The sequence below is a fragment of the Mobula birostris genome, chromosome 6, assembly GCF_030028105.1.
Source record: "Mobula birostris isolate sMobBir1 chromosome 6, sMobBir1.hap1, whole genome shotgun sequence".
Taxonomy (NCBI): Eukaryota; Metazoa; Chordata; class Chondrichthyes; order Myliobatiformes; family Myliobatidae; genus Mobula; species Mobula birostris.
Genome location: NC_092375.1, coordinates 143,808,678 through 143,828,036, shown reverse-complemented (window position 1 = coordinate 143,828,036; position 19,359 = coordinate 143,808,678). Strand labels below are relative to the sequence as shown.

Sequence of the window (19,359 nt, the reverse complement as noted above, 5' to 3'; positions counted from 1 at the left end):
ATTCACAGTAAATACAAGAAGCAAAATAGAATCAAAGGATGCCTGCCCCAAACAATGTGGTAAAGACACCAGACTGTGCAATTACAAAAAAAACTAATAATGTTGCTTTCCTGCGATAGTGCTCTGGGTAGACGTGTCCAATGGTACAGAGGGCTTTACCTGTGATGGACTACTACTAGTCCACTGCTTCTTGTATCCATTACTTTTCGTAGGCTTTTCGATTCAAAGACATTGGTGTTTCAGTACCAGGCCATGATGCAACTGGTCAATATACTCTCCACCACATATCTATAGGAGTTTGTCAAAGATATAGATGAGATGCCGTATCTTTGCAAACCTTTAACAGAGTACAGGCACCGCTGTACTTTCATGATAATGGCATTTATGCAGACTGGGGGATCGCTTTGCCGAGCACCCACGCTGCGCCTACCTGAATAAGTGAGATCTGCTAGTGGCCACCCATTTTAATTCCACTTCCCATTCCCATTCCAACATGTCAGTCTGTGGCTTCCTCTGCTGTCATAATGAGGTCCATTCAGGTTGGAGGAGGAACACTTTCTATTCCATCAGGGTAACCTCCAACCTGATGGTATGAACATCGATTCCTTGAGCTTCTGGAAAAGCACTCCCTACCCCCTCCAGCATTACCCATTCCCATTTCCTGCTCTCACCTTATCTCCTTACTTGCCTACCTGCCTATCATCTTCCTCTGGTGCTCCTCCCCCTTTTCTTTCTTCCAAGGCCTTCTGTTCTCTCCTATCAGATTCCCCTTTCTCTAGCCCTGTATCTCTGTCACCAATCAACTTCCCAGCTCTTTACTTCATCCCTATCCGCCCTCCTGGTTTCACCTATCACTTTGCGGTTCTTCCTCCCCTTGCCTCACTTTCTTATTCTGACTCCTTATCTTTTTTTTCCTGTCCTGATGAAGGGTCTCACCCCGAAACATCGACTGTACTTTTTTCCAAGGATGCTGCCTGGCCTGCTGACTTCCTCCAGTCTTTTGTGTATGTTGCTTGGAATTCCAACTTCTGTAGATTTTCTCTTGTTTGTGAGTACCAAGTTGTTCTGTTTTATGGTTACAGACAGTCTTTTCTTCCTTGCTCTTCTTGTCTTACATGCAGTTTTGCCATGATTGACCCTATCATCTGCCTCCAATGTCATCCAGTAAGCCTAGCTGAATTCCTCCACTTTAAATATCTGACTGGACCTTTGCTTCATCTCATCTGCTATCAGATCCTTCATAATCCCTTTTTACCTTCAGACTTGTTACACATTCCTGCCTTACCTGCCTTGTTGCACCCTTGATAAACATGTGATCATCCAAAGAACTTCTTTCTTTCAGAAGACACATCACCCCTTTCACCCTCCCCTCTTTATTCTTCCTGCTTTCTGATTGACCTGACATGTAATTTCATATGGATAAAACTGAATCTTTCCTGGTTGAGTTGTTTACAGGTGCAGGCAATGAATAAAGTGGCATATTTGACAACTACCAACTTAGGTTTCAATTATGGGAATATAAAGTTATGGGAGTGGGAGTGTTAGATGGCCGAGGTCATACTGCAATGGTCATGGTGAATACTCTTCCACATGGGAATGTTTAGTAGATATATATTTCATGGTTTTGATAGAGGCAAACATGCTTTCCTTGGGAACTATGAAAACCTCTGCAACATTCATGTACATTTTGAATGGTGGTAACTACTTATCACCTCCCAATCTAATGTCTGCTTCACCCTCTTAGAAGGCTGGTAATAAAGATGCAAGAATGGAAATATGATTAATAAATCTGTAGATGACACACAGATAGGTAATGTTTTAGATGTTGAGTTAAGTAGTCTTAGATGACAGAAGGTAAATTTGCATTATCAATGGTAAATGAAATCCTAATGAATGTGAGATGATGCATTATGGGATTCTAATAAAGAAAGACATATACCATAAAAGGTAGGGTTGTGGGGAGTATTTAGGAACAAAGGGATCCTGAGTTTGTAAGTCCAAAGATCCTTGAAGGGGACAGCACACAAAGACAGGACGAAAAGGAAGGCAAATAGGATGCTTTGCCTAAAGTACAATGTAAGTTTGGAGAGGTGATGGTACAAATGAGAAAAACATTGGTTAGTCAGTGTGTACAGTTCTCATTACAATGCTACAAGGAGGGCAAGAATACATTGGAGAGGATGCAAAGGAAATTCACCATGTTGCTTGGGATGGAAATGTTTACATATGGGGAGAGGCTGGTTTCATTTTTCTTGGAGCAGAGGAGCCTGAATGAGGACGTGATAAAGGTGTAGACAATCGTGAGAGGCATAGATAGGATACATAGTAAGAAATTTTCTTCATAGCAGAGATGTCAAACACCAGAGGGACATGTTTAAGCTGACGAGTAAGGGGTTTTTAGGGGATCTGAAGAATTTTTCCACCCAGGGAGTCATTGCAATATGCAATGCATTACCTATGAATGTGATGGCCGTAAGTATCTCAGACTACTTTAGTAGCATCTGGACAAGCACTTGAATTGCACAGGCAAGGTGGGCTACGTCCACACTAGACCGGATAATTTTGAAAATGCCGGTTTCGCGTAAAAACGATAGGCGGCGTCTACACCAGGCATTTTTAAAAATACCTCCGTTCACATTAAAGCGGGTATTTGGGCGAATCTCCTCTTACTGGGCATGCGCAGGACACACAGAAAACAAGCGAAGAGGAAACGGTATACTTGGTGCGCGTTTGTCCAGTTACAGACTGTAAAAACTTAAAAGGAAATTGCCAAACGAAAGACTTGGTGCGCGTTTGTCCAGTTACAGAATAGAAAAACTTAAAAGGAAATTGCCAAACAGAAGACTTGGTGCGTGTTTGTCCAAAAACGTTTCCTACAGCCAAGGTCTCTTCACCGATGAAGGGGACAACAGCTACAACTAAAGGCAATAAGGCTTGTTACTGGGCAAAAGTGAAATTTGCAGTTACCTCATTTGTTTGCCTTTACTTTTGCCATGTCTTTGTGTATTATTTTGCTGTATTTAACGTGCAATAAAATGAGTTACTGGGCAAAAGTGACAGTTGCATCTATTGAATGTTCGCACAAGCAATACATTAATAAAGCACCTTGTTAAATGTATAAAACATGTCTGCATCAGTGTTATATTGTATTTCCATACAATGTTACATTAGGCTGTTACACATCTATTCTCAGATATTGTTGTGGTGTTGGCGGTTGCGTTCAAGAAAATAATGAAATGCCGCGCTGCCGCCACCATTTGTTCCAGCACGTCATGATAGCATTTTTAAAATTAGTCGGTTACCCCGTACACACTACAATGCCCAACCAGCGTTCTCAGATTTAAACACTCTGGAGAGTGTTATAGAGAAGCTCCATTTCTGGAGGAGGAAAACACCGTTTTAGTGTGGACGGAGGGTCAAAACGAAGAGAAAAAGCTTTGGTTACGGATTTATTCGGTCTAGTGTGGACGTAGCCTAAGTGCTGGTAAATGGGATTGATATAGTGAGGGGTTTAATGATTGTTTCAGACAATGGCTAACGGGCCTGTTTCTTTGTTCTATGACTGACTTTTAAGAGTTGCTCTTTATTGCTTACCGCAATGGTTTTGCTTAAATAGCTAAAGTGTTTTAATTGCTACAAGCATTGATGATACAACTTCTCCATTGCAAGCATAACTCCACTTCTACCTTCTCTTCAAATCAACATTCTGCCTCCTTAATCTGATGTAAATATTTTAAACAAGTGTTTCAAGTGATTTCTTTATTTATTAGAAACCATAGAAAAACTACAGCACAGAAACAGGCCTTTTGGCCCTTCTTGGCTGTGCTGAACCATTTTCTGCCTAGTCCCACTGACCTGCACATGGACCATATCCCTCCATACACCTCCCATCCATGCAGCTGTCCAATTTATTCTTAAATGTTAAAAAAGAACCCACATTTACCACCTCGTCTGGCAGCTCATTCCACACTCCCACCACTCTCTGTGTGAAGAAGCCCCCCCCCCCAAAATGTTCCCTTTAAACTTTTCCCCCCTCACCCTTAACCCATGTCCTCTGGTTTTTTTCTCCCCTTGCCTCAGTGGAAAAAGCCTGCTTGCATTCACTCTATCTATACCCATCATAATTTTATATACCTCTATCAAATCTCCCCTCATTCTTCTACACTCCAGGGAATAAAGTCCTAACCTATTCAACCTTTCTCTGTAACTGAGTTTCTCAAGTCCCGGCAACATCCTTGTAAACCTTCTCTGCACTGTTTCAACCTTATTAATATCCTTCCTGTGATTTGGTGACCAAAACTGAACACAATACTCCAGATTTGGCCTCACCAATGCCTTATACAACCTCATCATAACATTCCAGCTCTTATACTCAATACTTTGATTAATAAAGGCCAATGTACCAAAAGCTCTCTTTACGACCCTATCTACCTGTGACGCCACTTTTAGAGAATTTTGTATCTGTATTCCCAGATCCCTCTGTTCTACTGCACTCCTCAGTGAATTACCATTTACCTTGTATGTTCTACCTTGGTTTGTCCTTCCAAAGTGCAATACCTCACACTTGTCTGTATTAAGCATCTGCCATTTTTCAGTCCATTTTTCCAGCTGGTCCAAGTCCGTCTGCAAGCTTTGAAAACCTTCCTCACTGTCTACTACACCTCCAATCTTTGTATCATCAGCAAATTTGCTGATCCAATTTACCACATTATCATTCAGATCATTGATATAGATGACAAATAACAATTAGTGAAGAAGAATTAACCATGCCCTAAATCTCACAACTTCATGAACACTAAATCCTCTTGGAAAACAATAAAATGAATAGAAATTATATTTTTACACAAAAAAAGTGCTCTGTTGTGCTTTACAAAGACATTGTTAAATTTATGTTGTATTGCCTGAATTAAAAGACACTAATCAATGTTGAGCTCAGCCAGGGAGAATGTATGTATTTAAAATGATAAATTGCAGCTTTAAGATTTCTCGTGGGGTAGCTACAATGGCTGTAGTGATATTTGATTACTTTGTACAAAATGTTTCAATTTTTAATTATGAATGTTAATTTTCAGCTTCTGCAGCTACAAAGAGAGATATTGTGTTCCTAATTGATACCTCTCCTGGAATGGGGGGATCATTTATTCAGGTCCGTGAGTTTCTGATGAAACTAATACAGGATCTTGATGTCGGACCAGACAAAGATCAAGTAGCTGTGGTACTATACAATTCCAAGCCAACACTTGAATTTGGCCTCGATAGCCATTCCACAGCCGCACAACTTTTGAATGCAATAAGAAGACTGCGATTTAAAAAGGGAAGATCCCTCAACACGGGTGCAGCACTGGACTTTGTCACAAGGAACGTCTTCATCCCGGCTGCGGGCAGCAGAAGAGATGCTGGAGCTGCACAATTTCTGGTGCTCATCACTGCTGGGAGATCCAGAGACAATGTTGGGCCGGCATCGGAGGCAGCGAGGCAGGCTGGCATTGTGCTCATTGCTATTGGAGCCAAGAATGCAGACACATTGGAACTGCAGCAGATCACTTCCGACCCAGAATCTGTTTTCAAATTGAATCACTTCCAGGAATTGCCAACTATTCAACAACAACTGCTGTCTAAAGCTCAGCCTGTGATAGAGGAAACAATAATTATCAGTGAAGGTAAAACTTTATGAAGTATCTTTTTTTATTTTGGTTTAGTTGGTTTAGAACTCAAACTGTAGGAGAGTGTTTATCAGATATGTAACCCTGATTGCAGATGCACTGTATTCTATCCAAAGTATTAACTTTACAACAGTTTTAAATTATGGCCAATTATGATCCACCTACAGGAATTTTCTGCCCATGTGTGAGGACTGTTTGATAATTCTAGGCTTGAGTAGAGAAGAATGAGGGGGATGGAAATCTCTTTGAAATATATCAAACATTGAAAGGATTAGATAGAGTAACTATCAAGAGGGTATTTTCAACACTGAGGGAAGCTAGGACCAGAACACACAGCCTCATCTTTAGAGATAAGGAGGAATTTGTTTAGACAGAAGGTGGTGAATAATTAGAGATCATTGCCACAGATGGCTGTGGAGGCCAAGTTATTGGGTATATTTAAATCAGATGTTGATAGGTTCCTGATTAATAATGCTGTCATAGTTACTGTGAGAAGGCAGGAGAATGGAGTTGAGAGGGGTATTAAATTAGACATGATCAAATGGCAGAGAAGGCTCAATGGGAGACATTGGCCTAATTCTGCTCCAATCTCTTATAGTCTTATCATTAAGTCTATGGCTTGTGAATGACAGTCACAATTGAAATAAAATTGCTAATGCAAAGGCATATGACATAATTTGTCAGCTGTTATCCACATTCTATCAGAGGACTGAGTAATTGGGATCTTATTTTTATTTATTAGATTAAGATTTCAAGGTCAGCAGTTATAGCTCACCATTATGGTACTTAAAACATTTATTGTGAGAGACCACCTTTAAATGCTGCAACCCTTCTGATGAAGGCAGTCGCAAGGAGTTATTGGAGAAAGAGCTCTGGTATTTAGACCTAACAATGGTGAATAAACAGTGATATATTTCCAGGTCAGAATGGTATGTGACTAATTGAGAAGAAGTTAGATCCCTTTCAGTCTGCTGCTCTAATTTGTAGAGGTTACAGGTTTGGGAAGGGCTGCCAATGAAGCGTGTACAAGTTGCTGTGGTGCTTCTCGTTGGCATCACAAACAGCAGCGAACTATATGTATGGTTAGGTTGGAAGATGGAATACCAATCAAGCTGTTAACTTTGCCCTGGATTTTGTGTAACCTTGCATGATGTTGGAATTGCATTCATTCACCTAAGTGGAGAGTATTCCACAAGATGCCTTTTGTATGCTTAGTAGAGAGAAGGACAATGTAATCTCAGGAGGTGAGTTACTTTCCTCAGAATACTCAGCTGCTTCTTTTAAATGTGGTATTTATGTGGCTGATCCAGTTCATTTCTGCTCAGTGGTGACCTTCAGAACATTAGTGGTGAGGGCACGCTGATGTTAATGATATTGAATGTCAAAGAGTATGGTTAGACCCTTGGAGACCATCATTGGACATACTTTAATGGTGTAAAAATTAAATGCCACAATTAGACCAAGCCCAAATTTTGTGATTATATTCCATTACTCAGGTATGGAAACTGAACATATTTCACCAGAGAAAAAAATTGCATCTTAAATGAAGGAGGGGCATCAATAAAGAAGAAGTTATGACACAACCCTGGTGAACAATTCCACTGATGTCTTGGGAGTACTAGCTCACGATAATCATAATTATCTTCCATTGTGTTGGATATGCTTTTTAACCAATGGAGTGAATTTCCCTCGATCCCCATTGACAAATGTTTTACAGATTCCTTGGTGCCATACTTGGTCAAATATCACTGTAATATCAAAGGCAATCATATTTAACACTAGATTCTGATCTTTTGATTTGGGTTGGACCAATATTTTAATAATATTTCCTGTCTCCAGCCTAATATGTCTCAGCATCGTGTATCATTCAATGATTTTGCCTTCCCTCTTTCAATGTATTTTATATAAGCTTTACCTGTAAAACAAGCAAATGAGTTCAAGCAACCTGCTGGAGGAACTTAGCAGGTTAAGCAGCATCTGTAGGGGAAAAGGAATAATCAATGTTCCAGGTCAAAACCCTGCATTAGTACTAAAATTGGAGAGGGGAGATAGCCAGAATAAGGAAGGGGACAGGGTCCAGTGATGATTGGTTGGCTCTTTGTTGCTCCACATCCCAGAATCTTGTGTCTCCAAGCAAATGAGTATATCACATTTACTTTTGAACTAATGCCATTAACTACTCTGTCCAACTTTCATTAAATTTGTGTAACATGATTTTCCTAATTTTTATTGATCAGCACTTGCATCACAAATATTTGTATACTTGAATGCAGATTATATATTTTAAAGAACTACCAGAATCAAAGATTCCCTGAGACTAGAAATTTCATGGTTACAGTTTCCAATTGTATTCCTATTTCCACCTTGGTTGGGCCTCCCACTTAATTCCTAGTGATATATCAAAATACTTCTTTCCTTAAAGGTACAGAAGTCACCTGGACCAGAGGAACTGCACCCTAGGGTTCTGAAAGAGGTAGCGTCAGAGAATGTGGTGGCACTAGAAATGATCTTAAAAAAATCATTGGACTCTTGCATGATGCCAGAGGACTGGAAAATTGCAAATGTTACTCCATTCTTTAAGAAAGAAGGAAGGCAGCAGAAAGGAATTTATAGACTAGTTAGCCTGACCTCAGTGGTTGGGAAGATGTTGGAGTTAATTGTTAAGGATGAGGTGATGGAGTACTTGGTGACACAGGACAAATTAGTACAAAGTCAGCATGGTTTCCTTCAAGGAAAACCCTGCCTGATGAACCTGTTGGAATTCTTTGAGGAGATTACAAGTAGGATAGATAAAGGGGATGCAGTGGATGTTGTATATTAGGACTTTCAGAAGGCCTTTGACAAGGTGCCACACATGAGGCTGCTTACCAAGTTAAGAGCCCTTGGTATTACAGGAAAGTTACTAACATGGTTACAGCATTGTCTGATTGGTAGGAGGCAGCAAGTGGGAATAAAAAGATCCTTGTCTGGCTGGTTGCCAATGACTAGCGGTGTTCTGCAGGGGTCAGTCTTGGGATCGCTTCTTTTTATGCTGTATATCAATGATTTAGGTGATGGAATAAATGGCTTTGTTGCTAAGTTTGCAGATGATACAAAGACTGGTGGACGGGCAGGTAGTGTTGAGGAAACAGGAAGGATGCAGGACTTAGATTAGGAGAATAGGCAAGAAAGTGGCAAATAAAATACAATGTTGGATGGTCATGCACTTTGGTAGTAGAAATAAATGTGCGGACTATTTCTAAATGGGGAGAAAATCCAGGAATCTGAGTTGCAGAGGGACTCGGGAGTCCTTGTGCAGAACACCCTGAAGGTTAACTTGCAGGTAGAGTCGGTGGTAAGGAAGGCAGATGCCATGTTAGCATTCATTTCAAGAGGTCTAGAATACAAGAGCAAGGGTGTGATGCTGAGGCTTTGTAAGGCACTGGTGAGGCCTCACCTTGAGTATCGTGAACAGTTTTGGGCCCCTCATCTTAGGAAAGATATGCTGGCATTGGAGATGGTCCAGAAGAGGTTCACGAGGCTGATTCGAGGAATGAAAGTGTTATCATACGAGGAACGTTTGATGGCTCTGGGTCTGTACTCGCTGGAATTCAGAAGGATGGGGGGAGGGATCTCATTGGATGGGGGGAGGGATCTCATTGAAAGGCCGAGACAAAGTAGATGTGGAAAGGATGTTTCCCATGGTAGGAGAGTCTAGGACAAGAGTGCATAGCCTCAGGATAGAGAAGTGTCCTTTCAAAACAGAGAAATTTCTTCAGCCAAAGGGTGGTGAATTTGTGGAATTTGTTGCCACATGCAGCTGTGGAGGCCAGGTTGTTGGGTGTACTTAAGGCAGAGATTGATAGGTTCTTGATTGGACATGGCGTCAAAGGTTACGGCGAGAAGGCCGGGAACTGGAGTTGAGGAGGAGATAGAAGAAAAGGATCGCCACGATTGAATGGCAGAGCAGACTCGATGGGCCAGATGGCCAAATTCTGCCCCTATGTTTTATGGTCATATATTCTTATTGGGCTAGAAACTTTCCAACCGAATAACCAGTATGGGATTCTCATAGAGTCATAGAATAATGGTGTGGCTTTTAACATTTGCACCATTAAGGTATAGCCAATGATAGTCTCCAAGGGTCTAACAATAGGTTCTTGATTAGCCAGGGCTTCAAAGGGTATGGGGAGAAGGCAGGGGAGTGGGGATGACTGGAAGAATTGGATCAGCCCATGAGTGAATGGCGGAGCAGACTCGCTGGCCTGAATGGCCTACTTCTTCTCCTATATCTTATGGTCTAATACTCTGACATTCAATATCATTAACGTCAGTGCGCCCTCCACCACTAACATTCTGAGGGTCACCACTGAGCAGAAATTAACTGGATCAACCATATAAATACTATGTTTAGAAGAGCCATATCATTACACCCCTCCATGTATCTATCCAAATGCCTCTTCAATGTTGCAATTGTACCTACCTCGACCACTTCTCCTTGCAGCTCATTTTAAGTACTCACTGCACGCTGTAGAGAAGTTACTTGCAAAGTATTTTAAATGTCTCCCCTCTCATCTTGAAACTGCGCCCTCTAGTCCTGGGAAACAGACTATGCCTGTCCACTTTACCAATACTCCTCATGATTATATAAAATCCTATGAGTTCACTTCTCATTCTCCTATACTCCAAGGAATAAAGATCCAGTGTGGCCAACCTCTCCCTGTGACTTAGGCCCTCTAGTCTAGGCAGCATTCTTCTGCTCATCTGCTTTCTCTGCAGTTTGACAACGATGACAATAAAAGGATGACCAATACTGTACACAAATACTCCAAGTACGGTCTCACCAATGACTTGTATAACTGAAATATAGAACCACTCTCAGGCCGGAGGAGCAACACCTCATATTATGTCAAGATAGCCTCCAACCTCAGGGCATGAACATTAATTTCTCCAACTTTCAGTTATTTTTCTTCTCTCTCTTCCCTCTTGTTTATTTCCCCATGCTCGCCTCTTACCTCTTCTCCTCCCTTGGATGCCATTCTCCTTCCTTTTCTCCATGATCCACTCTCCTCTTCTGCAGTCCTTTGCCCTTTCCACATCACCTCCCAACTTCCTCCCCCTCCCCCACCCACCCAGCTTTACCTATCACCTTCCAGCTTGCCCACCTTCCCCTGCCCCACCTTCTTGTTCTGGCATCTTCCCCCCTCCTTTCCAGTCTTGCTGAAGGGTCTTATCAGCTGTTTATTTATTTCCATAGACACTGCCTGTACTGCTTTGCTCCAGCATTTTTTGTGTTGAACTGCGATACAATATTCGTACTCCTAAGTTCAATGCCCTGACCAATGAAGACCAGCAGGCTAAATGCCTTCTTTGTTACTGTTCACTTGTGTGGATCTTTTCAGGGAATTGTGCACTTGTACTCTCAATATCCTCTGCTTCACAGCACTTATCGATGCCCTGCCATTCACTGTATAAGTCCTACCCTTGTTTGAGTATCCAAAATGCATCATCTCACACTTATTGTAACCTGATTCACTGAAGTACTCCCTATTGTGGCCACATTGTGGAGGATAAATGGTTGATATCCCTCGTGCAGCAGCATGTCAGACATTGCCTAATCTTGAGCTGTCTAAGATTTTAACAGGGCAAATGCCTAAAAGATTGGTCAAGGGTCCTAGTTATCAGACCTTCTTTAAGGAAGGAAGAGGGATACCACAACATTGAAGTTTGCAGATGGAAGTGCAGACCCTGGGGTCTAAATAGCTGAAGTCACATCTGTCAATGAGAGGACGAAGGAAATCAAGGATGCAGGAAAGACCAGAGCTAGAAGAACCCCAAAGCTTCATGGGCCTGTAAAGATGGTGGAGACAGGGACCTTTTCAACAGCTTTACAAAAGTCCATTTAAAACACATCACGTCATCACTCTCAAGTTAGTCAGCATGAATGTTGGAGCAAAGTTGATGGTAAATCATAGAGGGGGACGTAAATGTCTACATCACACAATTTTCAAATGATTTCAAAATAGGAAATTCCAGTGTTCTTAGCCTCGTGAATCATTTATGTGAGTAATAGTTTTCAGTAGCAGCCTTAAAGAATATTGCTTTAGCTATTTTAGGGCCAACAAGGCTGTCTGCTGAATACCTGTGAACTGCTATGCATGACAGTTTCTATAAAGGAAAAGAAATAAACATTGGACTCGGCACTTGATAGGCAATAGATCTAAATGGAGCTTCAGAAGGGTACTGTGAATCACCTCAGGGTACCGACGTCATATAGACATTTGGCTCTCTCAGCTCAACGCTGCCTCAGATATTAAACATTCCAGTGGAGAGGAATGCAGAGTCACCTTTTCATGATAAGGGCTTTCACCTGGAGAGACCTTGACATCAATCAGCCCACTTCTCAATTCCTCCTTTTAAATAGAAATAGTCCAGATGAAGGGTCTTGACCTGAAACATACACTATTCATCTTATAAATGCTGCCTGGTCTGCTCAGTTCCTTCGGCCTTTTCTGTGTTGTTCCAAAATTCTAGTGTCTGCAGTGTTTTGTGCGTGCATGTGTGCCTCTCTCTTAAATTCTTCAATGTTAGATCTTCATCTGATAATGGCAGCTGCAAAATCTGCATTATCAATAATATATTTCTCTTAATATGTCAGGACTTATGGTAAATCATTTTAAAATCTTCTGACTATGTTTTAAATCTAGCCTAATTTGAGGTATTTTACTTTGTTTTCCATTGTGTAGTCCATGTGGACAAACTTTCAGTGACCAAATGTGAATTTTATTACAGTTGAACCAGTAGAAATGAGCAAAAGAGATGTTGTGTTCCTTATTGATGGATCAGACAATATCGGAAACGTTAACTTACCTCACGTTCGTGATTTTATCATAAGAATAATTCAACAGCTGGCTGTCGGACATGACAAAGTACGAGTGGGTCTGGCACAGTACAGTGATGACACAGAGGCTGAGTTCTACCTTAACACTTACTCATCAAAAGCTGAACTTCTGTCTCATGTCAAAAGCCTCAGTCTGAGAGGCGGGGCAACAGCCAACACGGGCTCTGCACTGGACTTTGCTATTAAATACTATTTTACTAGTTCCGGTGGGAGTCGAATCCAGGAGGATGTTCCCCAGTTTTTGCTGCTCATCACTGGTGGAAGGTCCAACGATGATGTGGAGGTGGCTGCGGATGCACTGAAACGAGCTGCCGTCATGACCTTCGCGATCGGTGTTAACAATGCAGACCCAGCCCAACTAGACGAGATGGCAATTGACCCAAGTTTGGTCTTCAGTGTAAATGAATTCCACTCTTTGCCAGATGTCCTGAATCAACTAATGATGCCACTGACAATGCTGAGTGTTCCGACAGTAATCGAAGAGCCGACAATTGTTGAAGAGGAAATGGTCACAACTTCAGAAGGTACCTGAATTGTTCTTATGACCTTTTTTTCAGATAGTACTAGATCACGAGTAACACTAGAATGCTTACAATAAACTATCCTTTCCCCATTCAATATGTCGATGCAGAAACATTGCTTTTGCTGGAGGGACTTCTGTAGCATTGCTCATTGTGGTGAGGCAGGAGCATCTGAACAACTCCTAATTTATAATCAGGTATCAAGTAGTCTGCTTGGAGGAGGATCAACAGAAATGGTCTTTTGCTAGGCTGGCACATCACCAGACTCAAACTGCATCACAAATAGGTGCATTCATCAGAGCTGTTATGAATCAAAACAATACTGTCATTTATGTAATTGTTCCATATTATGTCCCTGCAAATCTGCTCATTTTGATGTTTATATGTCCATATTTCATCTCTCAGTTTAAAAGTTAATTTGTATTCAAATTCATGTTCAATATTTGCAGCCAGGAAGAGAGATATTGTGTTCCTCATCGATGGCTCCCCTGGGATGGGGAAATCATTTCAAAAAGTCCGTGAATTTCTGAAGAAGGTAATCCAGGAGCTTAATATTGGGCCTGACACAGATCAAGTTGCTGTGGTGCAGTACAGCTCTAATGCAAGACTTGAATTTGGCCTCAATGTTCACTCAACGGAAGATGAAGCTTTGAATGCTGTACGAAAACTAAAACTGAAAACAGGAAGACCCCTTAACACAGGCGCTGCATTGGACTTCGTCACAAATAACGTCTTCATCCCAGCTGCGGGCAGCAGAAGAGATGCCGGAGCCATACAAATCCTGGTGCTCATCACTGCTGGGATATCCAAGGACAACGTTGTGCCGGCAGCAGGAGCAATGAGACAGGCCGGTGTTGTGCCCATTGCTATTGGAGCCAACTATGCAGACAAGTCAGAGCTACAACAGATTGTGCATGAACCCAACCTTGTTTTGAAACTGAGTGACTTCCAAGAATTGCCAACTATCGAAAATGAGCTCATATCCAAGGTTAAATCCATAATTATTGAGGATGCAACTGCTGTAAATACTGAAGGTAAAATAACTTTGATCAAGCATGACTTTTCTAAGTAATAACTATCTAAGTTGTTACTAAATTTTTGAATTGTGTGATCATAGAATTATAGAATCATCTAAGTTCACATGCGGATACAAACAATTTTTGACTGTCTCTTTGGCAGACTTACTATTCCTGGATTCACATTGTATTTTTTTTCAGTCTGCAATCCCTACAGTTCCTCAGACTCAGGTAGCCATCCATCCTTTTTAAATTTACTTATCAAATTTGCTTACACCATCTTTCAGGGAAAGTATTCTAGATCCTGCCATTATGAAGAAAACAATTCTCACCTTTCTGTCAATGAGTTGTTGGTAGTCCTAAAATGGGAAATAGTTTTTCCCCATTCAGTTTATCAAAATCTCTCAGCATGTTAAAAGCTTTATTCGATCGTCCCTTAATTTTCTTTGCTTCATGGAAAGCATTCTTATTTTGTTTCCCCGAACTCTTCCAATAAATGAGATCTTTCATCTCTCATTACATCTTGTAACACTTGTTTTGTACTCTAAGGACTTTGCATCCTAGTTGAATATTATGCTCAGAAATGGTTCTTATATTCCAAACGAGGTTTAGACAGCACCTTGAAAAATTATAGCAATGATATTTCAGTTTTCCTTTTACGTTCTAATGTTCTGTTTATAAACCCAAGAAATAATAAGTGGAATAGAGGAGAATTGGTTGATGTTGTGTACTTGGATTTTCAGAAGGCCATTGACAAGGTGCCACACATGAGGCTGCTTAACAAGCTACAAGCAGATGGTTTTACAGGAAAGACTCTAGCATGGATAAAGCAGAGGCTGATTGGCAGGAGGCAAGGTGTAGGAATAAAGGGAGACTTTTCTGGTTGGTTGCCGGTGATCAGTGGTATTCCATAGAGGTCAGTGTTGGGACCGATTCTTTATACGTTATATGTCAATGATTTGGATGATGGAATTTATGGTTTTGTTGCAAAGTTTGCAGACAATATGAAAATAGGTAATGGAGAAGGTATTTTGAAGAAATAGACAGGCTACAGAAGGAAGACAGTTTAGCAGAACGGGCAAAGCAATGGCAAATAGAATACAGTGTCGGGAAATGTATTGTCATAAACTGTGGTAGAAGAAATGAAAGGGTTGACTATTTTCTAAATGGAGAGAAAATTTAAAGAACTTGAGGTGCAATTGGACTTGGGAGTCCTTATGCATGATTCCATACAGGCTAATGTGTCTGTTGAGTCAGTGGTGAGGAAGGCCAATGCAATATTAGCATTGATTCAAGAGGACAAGAATATAAAAGCAAGGATGTAATGATGAGACTTTATAAAAAATTTGTGAGGCATCATTTGGAATATTGTGAGCAATTCTGGGCCTCTGAAACAAAATGTGCTAAAGCTGGGGAGGGTTCAAAGGAGGTTCATGAAAATTATTCCAGGATTGAATGGTTAGTCATATGAAGAGCGTTTGATGGCTCTGTGCCTGTATTCACTAGAATTCAGAAGAATGAGAGGTACTCATTGAAACCTATTAAATGGTTAAAGGCCTTGATAGAGAGGGTGTGAAGAGGATGTTTCCTATGGTGTGAGAGTCTATGACCTGACGATACAGCCTCAAAACAGAGGAGTGTCCTTTAGAACAGAGATGAGGAAGTATTTATTTAGCCAGAGAGTGGTGCATCTGTGGAATTCCTTGCAACAGGCAGTGGTGGAGGCCAAGTCTTTATGTATATCTAAGGCACAGGTTGATAGATTCTTGATTAGTCAGGGCATGAAAAGATACGGGGAGAAGGCAGGAGATTGGGTCTGAGAGAAACATTGGATCAGCCATGATGAAATAAGGAACAGACTTGATGGTCTAATTCTGCTCCTGTATCTTATGGTCTTATGGTCTAAATGGGAGGAAAATGGTGTTGAGTTTACTTCTGGGGAGTGACCTCAGAATTCAACTAATAGAATTCAATTAGATCAAGTTTGGAAAGAGAACAGAAAATACTAAAAATACAGACGCTCACAAAAGGAAAAGCTCATTTCAGTGATACATGGAGATCAAGCATAGATTGACTGAAAAAGGCAAATGCAGGGTTTAGTCAGTAATATGGTGCTACAAATTGTGTAGAGAAGAGACAATTAATAATTAATTGAAAACACAAGCGAGGCACATGGCTTTGAAGGGAAAGGTAGACCATTAAAAGGCAAAATGTTCTGGATGGCAAGAAACATTTATCTAAATCAGAAAAAGATAGCTTATGACAAAAGAATGAAGCATAATTCAGTTACTAAACAGAAAGATTGTATGAAATATAGTAAGGGATTAAAATGTTTATGCAGGAGGCAAAGATTAGTAGACAACATTAAACTGAAACCTAACGAAGTTCCATTTCTCATAAATCCTAAAGGAATCAGAATAACTGGGCGGTGTATATGACTGTTTTTTGCTTTTATGAGATGAGGGGAATGATTGGCATTATTGACAATTAACAGAGAAAATACATTACAATAATTGTTAATAATGAACGTTGAAGACATTTGGGATGCACCCGAGAGAAGGTAAAAGTAATGAACCATTTGTTACATTTTAAAAACCTTATTGTATACAAAGGCAGTGCTAGGGGAACAGGTACACATGGTCCTATACACTATTAAGAAAAGAGTGAGGGAAGCACCTGAAAATATGATCAACCATTCTAGTTAGCCCTCCCCCACCTTTCTCTCTATCTGTTACCCCAGTCACTGCACTGCACCCTGTACTTCCCCTCCCCTTCTCACCGTTCATGTTCTACAATAAAAGAATCATACCAACAGCCCATGACCCCTCTCTTCCTTAGTTTAATTAAAATCAATCAAAGCCTGGAATTGTCTAGTATGCCCTTTCCATTTAAACTGTAAAACCATCCTTAATTCAGATTTTTCCCCTTCAATACTTAATAACTAGGAATATTAATATTCATTTCCCAGACATGTTAAAGGCATTTCTCTGTGCAATCATGTCATAATCCCACTTAGCCAATTGGCTTTATTAGTTGCATTAGGGATGTAGACATAATTCAGTCACAGTAGGCTGCTAATTTCAGGACTAATTGTGATTTTATTCCTTATCTCTCTCTCATCTGTTCTCATTTATCTCTCTTTCTGCTTTCTTCTAATATCCTTGCTTCTACCAAACTGGTTAAGTTCTCCATGAATTACTCTCACCACAAACACTGAGTTTGATCTGATTGAACTAATTTCCTTGAAAATCAGTTCTAATGCCCCGAGAATCTGGTTTTCCCCCCTCTTGCATTACTTCCCAATGGTCATAATTGTCTATTTCTGAGCTCTTTGGCATTGTTTTTGAAATGTTGCTGAATAATGTTTTATTCCAGAAGCAGTTGTGGGCAATTGAATTTATTTCACATTATGATGAAATTAAAAGGAATTAGCTGAAACTGGTGGATACTTTGTTTTTTTTTTAATCAAAGAGGCAAAATGGAGACTTGGTTTAATAAAATATTTTTAATGATAAAACAGCTGTGCTATTGTGTTTGGGCTGAGGTAAAAATGCCAGTAAAGCATATTGGTATATGAGTGTCTGTCACAATCAGTGCAACTAGGCTAATCTGGCAAGTGTATCCAAAGACAGTACTGGCAATAAACACAAGGACCTTTCACAGTTGGACCCTGGAAACTCAAACTAAGTGTTTGGAAGTAGGTGGCGCCAGTGAGCAACATGACTAAAGGTGACGTCCTTCAGAAAGTCCACAAAAGTACTGCTTTAACTTCCTCTTTCAAATATAACGACGCTACTTAGCTTTTACATGCGATTGGAACCTGTGATTTACATTTTGATGGTGTACCTTTGGGCTAATTGAGTGATCTGGTACTTTGCTGTCTCCGAGGGAGTTCGGTGAGGTTTCGAGCGGAGTGTGCTGGCCGGAGGCCAAGAAGCCTGGAGATGGGCAGTAAGGCCATGGCTGACTCCATTTCTCTTTCTTTCTTTCTCTCTCCCTCCCTCCCTCCCTCCCTCTCCCTCTCTCTCCTCCCAGAGAATGGTGCTTGAGTCTTGGGTCTTGGACAAGGTTTCATTGATGCAGTTTGTGCAATATGCTCTGAAGTTCAAGTTGTATGTATTTCTGCTTCTGATTACTCCTTTTTTATTGCTATTTTGTGTGGTTTTGATCAGGGTGAACTGCCTCTGGGGTCTGCAGCCAACAAACAACACAACACTAATTTGGACTGAACTGAGCTAAAATGAACATTCCTAGACTGTTTCAATGTGCTTTGATGTTTCATATTCTGTGTTTTCCAGTCGTTTTTTTGGCATTTGTGCAATTTGTTCTCTTTTTTTGCGTGCTGGGTGTTTGATGTTTCCTTTGAACAGGTTCCATGGTTTCTTTGTTTCGTGGCTGTCTGTGGGAAAATGAATGTCAGGGTTGTATACTGCATATATACTTTGATAATAAACGTTTCCAATTTTCAAATCTTTGTAGCTGCAGGGAAGAATATGCACTCTGCTATTAACACATCCTTATACTTAGAGTGATTTACCACTTCTCTTTAGTGGAAAGAACTTTATATGCTGCACATTTAAAAGATGCAGCTGTACATCTTTTAAAGGAGAAAAAGCATATGGCTGAATCAGGAAATGGGAGTTATTCTAGAGGTTACAGTAGTCATGACAGAACTTGGCATAAACAGATCCTCACTTTTTCATTGCTGGAAATCTTGGTAAATAATAGAAAGGTAAGGATGGCTTCTTTACTCACAAGTAATTAGAAAGCCATCCCGTTACACACCAAAGCATTCTTGAGCAGATAGAGCCCACAAGAGGAGCAGCCCTGGTATTCTGGATGCAGTACCTTGTGTGTCTTTCAGATCCTTGGCATAGTTTAGGAAATACGTCTGCAAACACCATCTCCCACCACTAGTCTCACACATTGTGGTGTGCTTTACTCTTCAGCATGTATCAGCCAATATGTTATTGGATTTAATATTTGCATATCCCACCAAATATTCACACACTTATCACTTCAAGCCTCACACCGACATTCTACAGGTTGCACAATCAACCAGATATTCAACGATGATTGGCATATTGCCCAAATAAATTGTGTGGCAGTCAGATACAATTCTGTCCTTAACAAGAGAAGGTGGCATATGACCAGTACCCACACCAATGAATTGGGAGGGGGGTACAGTGAGCAATGGTTACATCTCACTCCATAGCAGTTACTGGAATAGCCACAGTAAAATCTATGGCCAACAGAGGTGCTGAAGCCACTGAAGATGG

At 40.7% G+C, this 19,359-nt stretch overlaps 1 protein-coding gene across 5 annotated transcripts in view; it reads left to right on the top strand.

The window, feature by feature from the left end:
- The window catches only part of LOC140199422 (collagen alpha-3(VI) chain-like), a 146,698-nt gene that overhangs the window by 108,507 nt on the left and 18,832 nt on the right, over window positions 1–19,359 (top strand). For all 5 annotated transcript variants that reach the window (XR_011886414.1, XM_072261490.1, XM_072261491.1 and 2 more), the window contains 3 exons: window positions 5,073–5,660; window positions 12,435–13,067; window positions 13,514–14,098. Coding sequence is in view for 4 of the 5 variants with exons in the window: in XM_072261490.1 (XP_072117591.1) it covers window positions 5,073–5,660; window positions 12,435–13,067; window positions 13,514–14,098 (1,806 nt within the window). In the remaining variant the exon portion in view is untranslated. The remainder of the gene's footprint in view (window positions 1–5,072; window positions 5,661–12,434; window positions 13,068–13,513; window positions 14,099–19,359) is intronic.